Source organism: Bombina bombina, chromosome 3 (genome assembly GCF_027579735.1).
Source record: "Bombina bombina isolate aBomBom1 chromosome 3, aBomBom1.pri, whole genome shotgun sequence".
In the NCBI taxonomy this organism is placed as follows: domain Eukaryota; kingdom Metazoa; phylum Chordata; class Amphibia; order Anura; family Bombinatoridae; genus Bombina; species Bombina bombina.
In genome coordinates this window covers 657,293,185-657,307,123 of record NC_069501.1, presented here as the reverse complement: position 1 = coordinate 657,307,123, position 13,939 = coordinate 657,293,185, and the positions used below count along the sequence as shown (strand labels likewise).

Here is a 13,939-nt window from a genome sequence, read left to right as displayed (position 1 = left end):
TATTTTTATATTTTGGATTAATATTTGCACTGTTTGTATATGAACCATTTATTTTACCTGCATTTGTAACATCGATTAACATTCATTCCCACCATTGTATTTAAATTGTTTTTATACTGCATTTACATCATATAGATAGGTTTTACATGGATCCATGAGAATTTTAGACTACCTTCCTATTAAATTATTTTAAATTGTTTTAGATAGATTCACACATGTCTATTTTATATGTCTATTTTTAATATGTTTGATTAAAATATAATTTTAACTATAATACTGTGGTCTCCACCTATTTAGCTCAAAGCGCTCTTACACACCCCATCAAAACATTGCTTTAATTGACAGTCCACTAGGGGACTTTAGTAAGCGAGTTTTAGGGGAAGTTAGCGCTGCGGAATCTGTTGGCGCTCTACAAATAACTGATATTATTATTATTATTATTAAGTGCCAGTGCTCAGTTCACTATTCATTTTTTGGAGGTATTTAAGCCTTAGGCTGGGGTTTCTTTGCCTCCTCCTGGTGGCCAGGTTCCTTATCCGGGTTGTGTCAGGCTCTGGTGCTATCAGAATAGGCCGCCTTTTTTGTTCCCGCCCGTTTTGCATTCAGTGTCCTCTATAAGCTTGGGTATTGATTTCCCTAAAGTAATAAATGCAGCTGTGGACTCTCCCCGTTTCAAGGAGAAAAAAATGTAACACTACTTTTCTCTATAATGTGAAGTAAACTTAATTGAAAGGTACAGCTGTCAAAAGCAGATCTGTGTAAGTGCACTGCTCCTGTCACATGATGCAACAATACGTGAGCTACAAGATGGCAGCGCCCAGTATAAAATGCAGAGCTTTACCAACTGGATAAATTAAGAGAACGGCTTTAAACTGCTGGGTACAACTACACTAGCATGGTTAGTATTCACCATGTTATTGTTTTTCCTTCTGTATATGCAGCTCTCTTTAAATGTCCCTTTAAAGTTCCCATGATATATTAAAAAATTCATGAAAAAATAAAAAGGAAATTTATGCTTACCTGATAAATTTATTTATTTTTTGACACGATGAGTCCACGGATCATCTAATTACTACTGGGAATATCACTCCTGCCCCGCAGGTGGCGGCAAAGAGCACCACAGCAAAGCTGATAAATATCACCTCCCTCCCCTCCCACTCCAGTTATTCAAACGAAGTATAGGAGAGAAAGGAAGTAACAAGGTGCAGAGGTGTCTGAAGTTTATAATAACCCAACAACCTGTCTATTAATAGGGCGGGCCGTGGACTCATCGTGTCAAAAAAGAAATACATTTATCAGGTAAGCATAAATTTCCTTTTCTTTTTAATGACACGATGAGTCCACGGATCATCTAATTACTACTGGGAATCAATACCCAAGCTAGAGTACACAGATGATAAGGGAGGGACCAGACAGATAACCCAAACGGAAGGCATCACTGCTTGAAGAACCTTTCTCCCAAAAGCGGCCTCAGCCGAGGCAAAAGTGTCAAATTTATAGAACTTTGAAAAAGTGTGAAGAGAGGACCAAGTTGCAGTCTTGCAAATCTGTTCCACAGAAGCTTCATTTTTGAATGCCGATGAGGAAGCAACAGCCCTCGTGGAATGAGCCGCAACTCTCTCTGGAGGCTGCTGTCCAGCAGTCTCATAGGCAAAATGTATGATACTCTTAAGCCAAAAAGAAAGAGAAGTAGCCGTGGCTTTCTGTACCTTACGTTTTCCTGAAAAAAACACAAATAAGGCAGAAGACTGACAAAAATCCTTAGTCACCTGTAGGTAGACTTTTAGAGCACGTACCACGTCTAAATTGTGCAGAAGCCGTTCCTTCTGAGAAGAAGGATTAGGACACAAGGAAGGAACAACAATCTCCTGATTAATGTTCCGGTCAGAAACTACTTTAGGAATAAATCCTAATTTTGTACCTAAAACTACCTTATCCGAATGGAAAATAAGATAAGGAGACTCATATTGCAATGCCGAGAGCTCTGACACTCTATGAGCAGAAGAAATAGCAAGAAACAACACTTTCCAAGATATCAACTTAATATCTAAGGAATGCATAGGCTCAAACGTAGCCCTTTGAAAAACCTTAATAACTAAATTAAGACTCCAAGGAGGAGTAACTGGTTTAAATACGTGCCTGATTCTGACCAAGGCCTGAAAAAAAGATTGCACATCTGGTACATCCGCTTATGAAACAAAATAGACAAGCAGATATTTGACCCTTTATGGAACTTGTCGATAATTCTTTCTCCAAGCCCTCTTATAGAAAAGACAAAATTCTAGGAATCCTAACTCTACTCCATAAGTAGCCCTTGGATTCTCGCCAATAAAGAAATTTACGCCATATCTTGTAATAAATCTTTCTAGTTACAGGTTTACGAGCCTGGATCATTGTCTCTATGACCGATTCTGAAAAGCCCCGCTTGGACAAGATTAAGCATTCAATCTCCAAGCAGTCAGCTTCAGAGAAGCTAGATTTGGATGAAGGAAGGGCCTTTGAAGTAGAAGGTCCTTCCTCAACGGAAGTCTCCAGGGTGGAAGATATGACATGTCCACCAGATCTGCATACCAAATCCTGCGAGGCCAGGCTGGTGCAATGAGGATCACTGATGCCTTCTCCTGCTTGATTCGAGCAATGACTCGAGGAAGAAGAGCAAATGGAGGAAATAGGTATGCTAGACTGAAGGTCCAAGGTACCGCCAGGGCGTCTCTCAGTACAGCCTGAGGATCCCTGGACCTTGATTCGTACCTCGGAAGCTTGGCATTCTGTCCAACTCTGGAAGCTTGGCATTCTGACCTCATAAGGTCCAACTCCGGCTGACCCCACTTGAGAATCAGGCTGGAGAACACTTCCGGCTGTTCCCACTCCCCTGGATGAAAGGTCTGCCTGCTCAGGAAGTCCACCTCCCAGTTGTCCACCCCTGGGATGTGGATCGCCGACAGACAGCAAGAGTGAGACTCCGCCCACCAAATTATCTTGGCTACCTCGGTCATCGCTAAGGAACTCTGCGTTCCTCCCTGATGATTGATGTAAGAAACTGAAGTTATGTTGTCCAACTGGAACCTGGTAAACTGGGCTAAGGCTAACAGGGGCCAGGCTAGAAGAGCATTGAAGATCGCTCTCAACTCCAGAATGTTTATAGGAAAAACAGACTCCGACTGAGTTCAACCTCCATGAGCCTTTAGGGAACCCCAAACTGCCCCCCATCCCAGAAGGCTGGCGTCTGTTGTCACAATCACCCAGGAGGGTCTGCGAAAGCACGTTCCCTGGGAGAGATGATCCTGAGACGACCACCATTGAAGCGAATCACTCGTCTCCTGCTTCAGAAGAATTAGTAGAGACAAATCTGCATAATCTCTGTTCCACAGACTGAGCATGTTTAACTGCAGAGGTCTGAGGTGGAAACGGGATGATGTCCATTGCCGCCACCATCAGCTCGATTACCTCCATGCACTGAGCCACAGATGGCTGAGGAGTGGATTGAAGCGCTAGACAAGAATCGAAAATCTTTGATTTCCTGACTTCTGTCAGAAAGATCTTCATTGATAGGGAATCTATTATGGTTCCCAAGAAAATTACCCTTGTATTTGGAACTAGGGAGCTCTTTTCTAAATTTACCTTCCATCCGTGAGTTTGCAGGAAGGATAACAACATTTACGTGTGGGATCTTGCTTGTTGAAAGGATGGCGTCTGAACCAGAATATCGTCCAGATAGGGTGCAACTGCAATGCCCCTTAATCAAAGCACCGCCAACAGAGATCCCAGAACCTTTGAGAAAATTCTGGGAGCTGTGGCAAGACCGAAAGGAAGGGCCACGAATTAGAAGTGTTTGTCTAGAAAGGCAAACCTTAGAAACCTGTGATGATCCCTGTGAATGGGAATATGCAGGTACGCGTCCTTTAAATCCACTGTTGGCATAAATTGACCCTCTTGGACCAAAGGAAGAATGGAACAAATAGCTTCCATCTTGAAGGACGGAAATGTGTTTAGACTCTTGAGATCTAAAATTGGCCTGAAAGTTCCCTCTTTTTTGGGAACCACTAACAGATTGGAATAAAACCCCAGACCCTATTCCTGTATCGGAACAGGAACTATCACTCCCAGGTTGAAGAGGTCTCTTACACAATGTAAGAACGCCTCTCTTTTTGTCTGGTCTACAGAAAATCTTGAAAGCAGAAACCTGCCTCCGGGAGGAAAACTTTTGAACTCTAGTTTGTATCCCTGGTACACTATGTCTACTGCCCAGGGATCCTGAACATCTCGAACCCAAGCCTGAGCGAAGAAGGAAAGTCTGCCCCCTACAAGATGCGGTCCTGGATTGGGCGCAGGCCCTTCATGCTGTCTTTGATTCAACAGCAGGCTTCTTGGATTGCTTTCCCTTATTCCAAGACTGATTGGGTCTCCAGGAAGGTTTAGACTGATCTTGCATGGAAGAGGAAGAATTTCTCTTGAAATTTCGAAATGAACAAAAATTACTCTGACCTCCCTTTTGCTTGTTTCTCTTATCCTGAGGGAAAAGGTGACCCTTTCCTCCCGTAATATCAGAGATTATTTCCGTCAAGCCTGGTCCAAACAAGGTCTTTCAAGAAAATCGCTAAAAGTTTAGACTTAGACAACACATCCGCAGACCAAGGTTTTAACCATAAGGCTCTGCGGGCTAGAACAGCAAAACCTGATATTGTTTGCTCCGAGTTTGATAACCTGAAGGGAAGCACTAGTAATAAAGGAATTAGCTAACCTAAGAGCTTTTATCCTATCCTGGATCTCATCAAGAGTAGTGTCTGTCCTGATAGCATCAGACAACGCATCAAACCAATATGCTGCCGCGCTAGTGACGGTAGCAATGCACACTGCAGGTTGCCATTGTAAACCCTGGGGTACATACATCTTCTTGAGTAACCCCTCTAATTTTTTATCCATAGGATTCTTAAAGGCACAACTATCCTCTATGTGTATAGTAGTTCTCTTGGCCAGAGTGGAAACTGCCCCTTCCACCTTGGGTACTGTTTGCCAAGACTCCTTGATAGAGTCTGCTATGGGAAACATCTTTTTAAATATAGGAGAAGGAGAAAAAGGGATACCCGGTCTCTCCCATTCCTTAGCAATGATCTCAGTAGCTCAATCTGGTACAGGAAAAACCTCCACCAAGGAAGGTACATCAAAATATTTGTTTAGCTTACTGGATTTCTTAGGATTAAGAAATCTGTGGAGTGGCAGTCATCCAATGTAGCTAAAACCTCGAGTAACAGACGGAGGTGTTCTAGTTTAAACCTGAAGGATAAAACTTCAGTATCAGCAAGAGGAATTACACTGTCAGAATCTGAAATTTCACCTTCAGATGCTACTAAGGTATCCTCCTCCTCAGGCTTCTGGGAGGGGCATTTGAAATAGCAACAAATGCGTCAGAAACCTCGCTTGCTGAATGTCTGTTTTTCCTCTTACGCTTTCCCTGCAACATTGGGAAAGCAGACAACGCATCCGAGACTGCAGAAGACATGAGAGAAGCGATGTCTTGCAAACTAAACTTTGGGACGCTTGAAGAGAAAGCTGCGGCATATATTGAACATTGTCATTAGATTCCTGAACAGCATCCTCTTTAGAAAATGTTGGCTCAGAAAAAATTCTATCCCTATAGTTTAAAGTTCTCTCAATACATGAGGAACAGAAAGGGATTGGTGGTTCCACATTGGCATCAAAACACAAAGAACAGGCGGCACCTTGCAGAGCCTCTTGGTCCATCTTGACTCACAATAAATCAAATTATCATAAAAAGATAAAATTTCATTAATAAAAGTAAAAAACATAAAAAACGTTAATATCACTTTAAATTTTAAACTATAACTTTTTTACTCTATTATAACCTTTAAGTGTAGAAAAGGTCAAAAACGCTTAAACAACACTGCAGAACACCTCTACACCTCAGCAGTACTTTGCTGAGGTGCCTATCTTCTTCTGAGCAGGAGTTGATACCTCACAAGCCCAAGCGGAACCTAGTAGCAGTTGCAGAAATTCACCTCACAACGTTTTTAGGAAGGGAATCGAAAAGGTGCGCATACAATTGCGGCTTCCTTAGTACCGCCCATCGTGGGCGTGCCAATAAGTCATCTCCCGGTCGGCTATTACTAGTTATGAAACCGCCGGGAGATGTGAAACCACCACATTTTGAAAACCATCCACAGTGCCTGCGTATAAGATGCCCATTGTGTCTCCTAAGTCCCTAGGAGAATCTGTGCCCATAAAAATAAAAAGCCTAATTTCAATGAGGTTTGTCCCATAATATTAAATAAAGTGCCCAACCTTTTTTCTGAGTTAATGACTACCCCCTGAAAATAAAGCCAGCACTTACCTCATATTCTGCCTGACAGCAAAGGCAGCTTCCCAGGTTTGAGAGGCCCTCTCCCTCACATGGACCTGTGATACAAAAGAAAGTCCTGAGTAATATCGATCAGGTTTTCTGGGTTAGGGCAGCATCAGAATATGGGAGGCGCAGTGAGAATTATGTCCCACAAGTTCCCATTGCTCTAAAGCCACCACTGCTCTACTGAAGAGACTGATATTGACTAGGGCTACACCCTAGAACAAAGCAGCACAATCTTGTACTACTTCAAAAAAAGAGAATGACTGGGGTGGGAGGGAGGTGATATTTATCAGCTTTGCTGTGGTGCTCTTTACTTTTCATTTTTACAGGGACATACAATAAGCAGTAATAAAATGCTCTAAAATAGTATAATATTTTCTTACTACACTATTGCTTTCATATAAATATGTTTAACCATTGCAAAGTATTAAATACATTAATGGGAATGCACTGTTGATCTTGACTTAAAAATGGCTGGTAATTACCTGGCTATATATATATGCTGTTTGTGTTTGGCTTAGTGGTCCTGTTATGCTCAGGAACAGTAGTGTATTGTGGGAGGATAAACACATAAGTCTGGGTAAACAACAGTGCAATTTGACAGCATTGTATTATTGCTATTTTAATGTCCCTTTATAACGTATTATAGTTTTCAGAAAATGTATGTCTTTTTAAATCTTAATTTGTTCATACCTAAAGCGGGAATCAACATAGATTGATTGGGTCCAATTCTAGTAGTCATCTGGTTTGTCAATATTACCTGGCAAAACAAAATAGAAAGGAAAAATAAGCATTAAAATGATTGAGACCTTATGGTCTAATTTTGTAAAGTATATACACAATTAAATATGCAACAATCTTAAAATGCCAATGGACTGGGTTATTTCAATTAAGAAAACTAAAACTTGTCAGGCCTGAAGTACTTACAGTAAAGTAAAACATATTTTATATAAACTCGACTGTAGCTGATGACTCCACCATGCTAGACACCCCTATTACTACATTTGTAGAAGGAATAACAAGTTCCCGATTAAAAGTTCAATTCAAAACCACTTAGAATGGGGGCATGTCCGAGCAGCGTTCCTGACAGGAAGCATTCACTATTAGCTCTGAAGGAACTCTCTATAATCCGCCGATTTAGGAGCCTTTAACAACTATAACACCTAGACATCTTATTATATAGGAGTCACTGAAGCAGCGGTGATCATAACATATCATTGGTTTGTTGTTTCTATGATATTAGAGCTTTAGTTTGGACGAGCAAGACCTAGGGCGGCGGCCTGTTAATAGGTAACGACCCCCCCCCCGGCTCCTCCGGGTAACCAGTGCAGGCAGAAGGTATCTGCCCTACTGACTTTACTTTTCCGATAACACATTGAGTTACAAGAAGCTACCCACTTGTGGACGTATATAACCCTTTCTTCCGAACACAAAGTAAAACAGGCATACGGTGCCTAATACTGCATGGACAAGATGGCCGCTATGGGAAAGACAACAGCACACGAAAGCCTTCCAGCACGATGGCGCAAGTTTGAACTACTGTGCCAACAATTAATTGATAAGGCTCCGTTTGACAATCTTATGAAGCTCCTTACTCTTGCACCAGCCGATAACGCTGCAAAGCCTGTCCCCGCTGAGATATGCAAACAAGAAGGGCCCTCGGTAGCCATCTTACCCCGCGAATCCCAGCGGGCCGGGTCAGCAGTGAAGACGACAGATGGTTCACGCGCAGCAGCTACGGAGCAAACAAGCCCAACTAGCTATGAGATTTTGGATCCACCCGGCAGGTCTATCTATCCTCAGTGGAAGAAGGCGCATAACTTATTTGCGGTAGATGGAGGAGGTGCCGGGAAGGACCTCCAGGAAGCAGCGGCTAAGTTGAAACTTCTATCCACATGGGCAGCCATATTGAGTACCACTGACCTACAACGTTTGTTTCCAGAACCAGCCCAAGCAAAGCCGGACACTTTACAATTGTCATCTGATCCGGTGACTACAAATAGAACTTCTTTGCTTCTGCGGAAACATCCTCCTAATACTCTGCTCAAAGACTCACATAATATCACTGGAGTAATCCCAAATGGGTAAACGGAGACTGGTGGCATATTATAACACAGAATGTTATCTGGCAAAATGTCGGTCCCTAATCTAGTTATTTTGTTATATGTGTTTCAGTTATTTGTTTGTTAATAAGTTTGGGTCTGTTGTATGTTGTGATTAGCAACCTCTCCACACTGTTGGGCTCCACAAGACATCGTCTTATGATAACTATACTTCAGTACACCTATTAATATTATTGTGATGCTGCTTTCCAATCAATATCATAATAACACTGCTCGTCTCAGTTCCTGTTGGGGATACGGGGGGGTCCCTGAGGGAACATAATAGGCAATAACATTGTATGTTGTGATTAGCAACCTCTCCACACTGTTGGGCTCCACAAGACATCGTCTTATGATAACTATACTTCAGTACACCTATTAATATTATTGTGATGCTGCTTTCCAATCAATATCATAATAACACTGCTCGTCTCAGTTCCTGTTGGGGATACGGGGGGGTCCCTGAGGGAACATAATAGGCAATAACATCGTATCCCAGGACAACACAGTATATACCCACAGATTGTCATGTCATACATTAGCTTGGTGGCCAGCGGCCGGGGCACCGGGCGAAGCAGGTTATAACTTGCATTTTATAATGTGCTGTGGGCTTCAATGTAAATAGAATTGGATAAAATGTATGTAGACTGTAAAATGTACTCTCATATTTTACTTTTGGACCACACATAACCCAAACGTGCTGCTGACAATGAGGTTGCTATTAAGTTTTTGTGCATCCATCACAATTTTAACTCCCAGATCTGGTACATAACGAGCAGCAATTTTCTCCTCATGATTGGGGTTATGTTATTTTGTATAATGATAAGCTATAGAATATGCTAATATTCTTCTCCAGATTGATGTGGGATGATTCAGTCCACGCCACCTCTTTTTGAATACTTAACTCTTTGTGTGTGTTACATTTTCTTATTTTTTGTTTTCCTTTTAATTCTTTGTTTCTAATATGACCCCCTGGACTTTTAATAATCTAACAGTTAGGGTCCAAGAGTGACCTGCATTTGTGTTTTATGGGGTCAAAAAAATGAGGACTTTCACTACTTCTGAGCAATAGATGACTACTGTATTATTTTCTCTATATGATATGCTGCGCATTGGTTGTTGTTGACATGCATAAATTTATCTTTCCTCAATAAAAAATTAAACCCACTTAGAATTAATAACCGCATTATCCAAAATAAAATAAGGCGAATCACACTGCAAAGCCGAGAGTTCCAAAACTCTCCAAGCAGAAGAGATAGCAAAAAAGAAAGAAAACCTTCCAAGATAATAACTTAATATCCATGGAATGTGCAAAACCTTGAGAATAAGGTTAAGACTCCAAGAGGAGCAACAGACTTAAAAACAGGCCTGATACTAACCAGGGCCTGACAAAAAGATTACACATCTGGCACATCTGCCAGACTCGTGAAACAAAAAGGATAATGCAGAAATCTGACCCTTCAGAGAGCTGACTGACAAACCGTTCTCCAGACCTACCCAGAGAAAGGACAAAATCCTAGGAATCCTGACTCTACTTCCGAAAGTAGCCCTTGGAGTCACACCAAAAAAGGTATTTACACCATACCTTATGGTAAAAGTTATCAGCAACAGGCTTGAGAGCCTTAATCATGGTCTCAATGACCGATACAGAAAAAAACACGCATAGACTAAACTAAGCGTTCAATCTCCAAGCAGAAGGCTTCAGAGAAAGAAATTTGGATGGAGGAATGGACCTTGAGTTAGAAGGTCCTTCCTCAGAGGCAACCTCCAAGGTGGAAGAGATGACATCTTCACTAGGTCTGCATACCAGATCCTGCGAGGCCATGCAGGAGCAATTAAAATTACCAATGCTCTCTCCTGTTTGATACGAGCAATGACTCGTGGAGGAAGAGCAAACGGGTATGATAGACTAAAATCCCAAGGACCCGCCAGAACATCTATCGGGGGGCCTAACCTTAGAAGCTTGGTGTACTGTCGATACACCATCAGATCAAACTCTGGCAGTCCCCATTATGGTTAACCTGGAGAACACCTCCGGATGGAGATCCCACTACCCAGGATGAAATGTCTGTCTACTCAGGAAATCCGCTTTCCAGTTGACCATTCCTGGAATGAGTATGGCAGAGAGACAGCAATTGTGAGCTTCCGCCCACTAAACAATCCAAGCCACCTCCATCATCGCTAAGGAACTAAGAGGTCCTCCCTGGTGGTTAATGTAAGCCACTGAGGAAATACTGTCCGACTGGAACTTGATAAACAGGGCTGAAGACAACTAAGGCCAAGCCATCAGAGCGTTGTAGATCGCTCTCAACTCCAAGATAGATACGGGAAGAGCAGACTCCTCTCACGTCCATAGTCCTTGCGCCTTCAACTATTCCCAGACTGCTCTCCAGCCCAACAGGATGGCGTCAGTGGTCACTATAACCCAGGAAGGTCTCCGGAAGCATGTGTCCTGAGACAGAAGCTCCTGAGAAAACCACCATGGGAGAGAGTCCCATGTCGACAGATCTCGATTTATCCTCAGACAGATCCTCATGATCCCCGTTCCAATGGCTGAGCATGCATAACTGCAGAACTCTCAGATGGAATCGAGCAATGGGAAGATGAACATGAAAGCGACCATCAGACCAATTACCTCCATACATTGAGCCACTGATGGCCGAACAGTAGCCTGCAGAAAGAGGCAAAAGGAAAGAATCCTTGACTCACTGACCTCAGTCTGAAATATTTTCATAGATAGGGAAACTATTATGGTCCCTGAGAAGACTACCCCTGTAGCTGGAACAAGGGAACTATTTTACAGATCCACTCCCATCCGAGGGAACGTAGAAAAGACAACAAGGTCTCTGAATGAAAGTTGCTTGTGGAAAGATGGCACCTAAACCATTATGTTGTCCAGGAAGGGCGCCACTGCAAGATGCCGCACTTGACACAGTGGCATACAAACTTCAAATAAGCCTTCAGCTTGTCCACTGATCGTTAAAAGAGCACCCATACTCTATAGGAATTGTAGTTCTCTTAGCCAGAGTAGAAATGGCCCTTCTACTTAAGGCACCATGCGCCATGAATATATAATGGAGACAGCGACCGGAAACATCATATTAAAAGACAGGAGACAGAAAAAAAGGAATCCCTGACATCTCCCATTCCTGTGAAAAAAATCTCCTTGCACGGTCTGGAACAGGAAAACCATCTACAGTGGAATCCTAGAATATATTAAGTTTAATAGAATTCTTATGGTTTACGACAACAGGATTATCGGAGTTGTCCAAAGTAGCCAAAACCTCCTTTAACAATACACAAAGGTGTTCAAGCTAAAGTCTAAAGATTACTACTTCAGCATCACATGAAGAAATTATACCATCCGAATCTGAGATTTCACCCTCAGAGGCTACCGACATATCCTCCTGAGATTTATGAGGAGGAGCTATCTGAGTAGCAAATGCGAAACAGAAACTTTACTATCTGAATCTCTAATTTTCCTCTTGTGTTTTCTCTATAACATAGGAAAAATCAGTGCAACTGATACCTCAGTAGATAGCTGTTCGGCAAAATCTATTGGCAAATATACGCCTCCTGAAAGCTGAGAGGAAGAGCAGGGCACTGCCTGTGACACCAGTAAGGCTTGGGACAATAGAGGAGAAAACTGAGGCATTGCCTAAACAGTATCATCCTACGAGACATTGGGTTCAGAGGGCAACAACCATAAAAAAAATTAAAATGAAACTAAAAATGAAACTAAGCAAGCAGCACAAAATTGCACAGACAAACAATTTGTGCTTCAAAGCATATAAAATGCAAAAAAAAATCCAGGATGATAAAATGCAAAACACAGTCCATGTTTAAATGCAAAATTAAAAAGATGTCATATTTTAATTTTTTATATTTGAAAATGTATGTACTGTCACTTTAAGACTGCAACATGTAACAGAGTGTGAATGCATTCAAAAAGACTTCACACAATGCTGCTAACCACAGATGACAATGTGTTAAACAGCACAGTCCAAGTTTGCAATGTGTTTCCTCTTGCGTTATACTGCACACACGTGTGACTACTAAGGAACATGTCTCACAGTCAGATATATGAGAATCGCCATATTTGCTTCTACGGTAAGAGAAAAACTTAAAATGGCTGAGAACAACACGGCAGTACTCTGCCGAACAAAGACATACATGGGAAGTCAGAATCACAGAGAGACAAAAGCGGAAGAGCAGGTCACGTGGCTCCCAACAAGAATCAGTGCAACAACCAAGTGCGCTTTTCTTGCTGAGCCAAAAAAAATCTCCCCGTCAAACTCTTTAATGGTGGACACTCGCCACAGCAAATAGTACATAGTTCTGAACTTGTTGAGACTTCCCTAGTGGCATGGCGGATACACAGATCGCTATGGACAAGTGACATTGAATATATAAAAAATAATAAAGGACTAACAACAAGTGTTACCACACAAATCCCACAACTTACAGTTCAACTGGTCAAACTGTGTCTGTGAGACTAATCTGCTGCCAAAACTGCGGACCGCAGCAGAGCAGTTAACGTTAGTTTGCATAATGAAGCTTGCTTAGCTTAACTAATGCCCACAAAAAATAAAAAGGGATATACTTTAAGTCAACTCAAAGAAATAGCCCTTAGTCTCTAAGTCACAATCAGGTGCCTGCTCCCTGTCTGTATGTATCCTGTATAAAGGATATTTAAGTCCCTTAACATTGCAGCATAATCTCCTTAAGTGCCTATCTCCTACCAAGAAGACCAAAAAGGCACTTACATGCAATCTAGCTGTCAGGCAGGACGACAGCCTACACGGTGTGAGAGGACACCACTCCTCACAGAGACCTGTAGAAAAAAAGAAAGAACACAGTAAACCTACTATGGCTTTCTGTACCATGTGCAGCAAAAAATGTAGGAACTTGTGAGGTGGGCCTTGCTGCATTTTCCTAACTGCTTTAAAGCGACCACTGCCCTACTGAAGAGACTAACGGAGTACTGCTAAACCCAAAATTCTTGCTTGTAGCGAAGAAATCCAATTTTCTTCAGACACCAAAACTTCACCTCCTTCATTGACAGAGGCAACGAGAATGACTGGGGGTTATGGGAAGGGGAGTGATACTTGCCTCCTCCTGCTGGCCAGGAGTGATATTCCCACTTGTAATTTATGACATAGTGGACTCACCATATCTTAGGAAAGAAACAGGACACAGACTACTTGTGTAGTCTTCAACAAATATGCCAATTCACACAAATCTTTTTTTTTTTTCTTGAGAGTGGAGATAGCATGTAAATATTTAGACACAAGCGGTGCCTCATTTAATTTAGCAGATCACATTATAACAATGCTATTCTGTAGCATTTCTTTGAGTCTAAGCTAAAACAGCTTAGACCGCAGCACTATTTATTTGAAAACCAGCCATGTTATTATCTCTGGAGCAATAAATACATTATACAAATAAAATAGTATCCGAGCGGCAAGGAGTAATG

At 41.9% G+C, this 13,939-nt stretch overlaps 1 protein-coding gene across 2 annotated transcripts in view; it reads right to left on the bottom strand.

Annotated features, from left to right (window-relative positions):
* The window catches only part of RAD51C (RAD51 paralog C), a 233,238-nt gene that overhangs the window by 102,993 nt on the left and 116,306 nt on the right, over window positions 1-13,939 (bottom strand). For both annotated transcript variants that reach the window (XM_053707381.1, XM_053707382.1), the window contains exon 6: window positions 7,055-7,121. In XM_053707381.1, coding sequence (XP_053563356.1) covers window positions 7,055-7,121 — 67 coding nt within the window. The remainder of the gene's footprint in view (window positions 1-7,054; window positions 7,122-13,939) is intronic.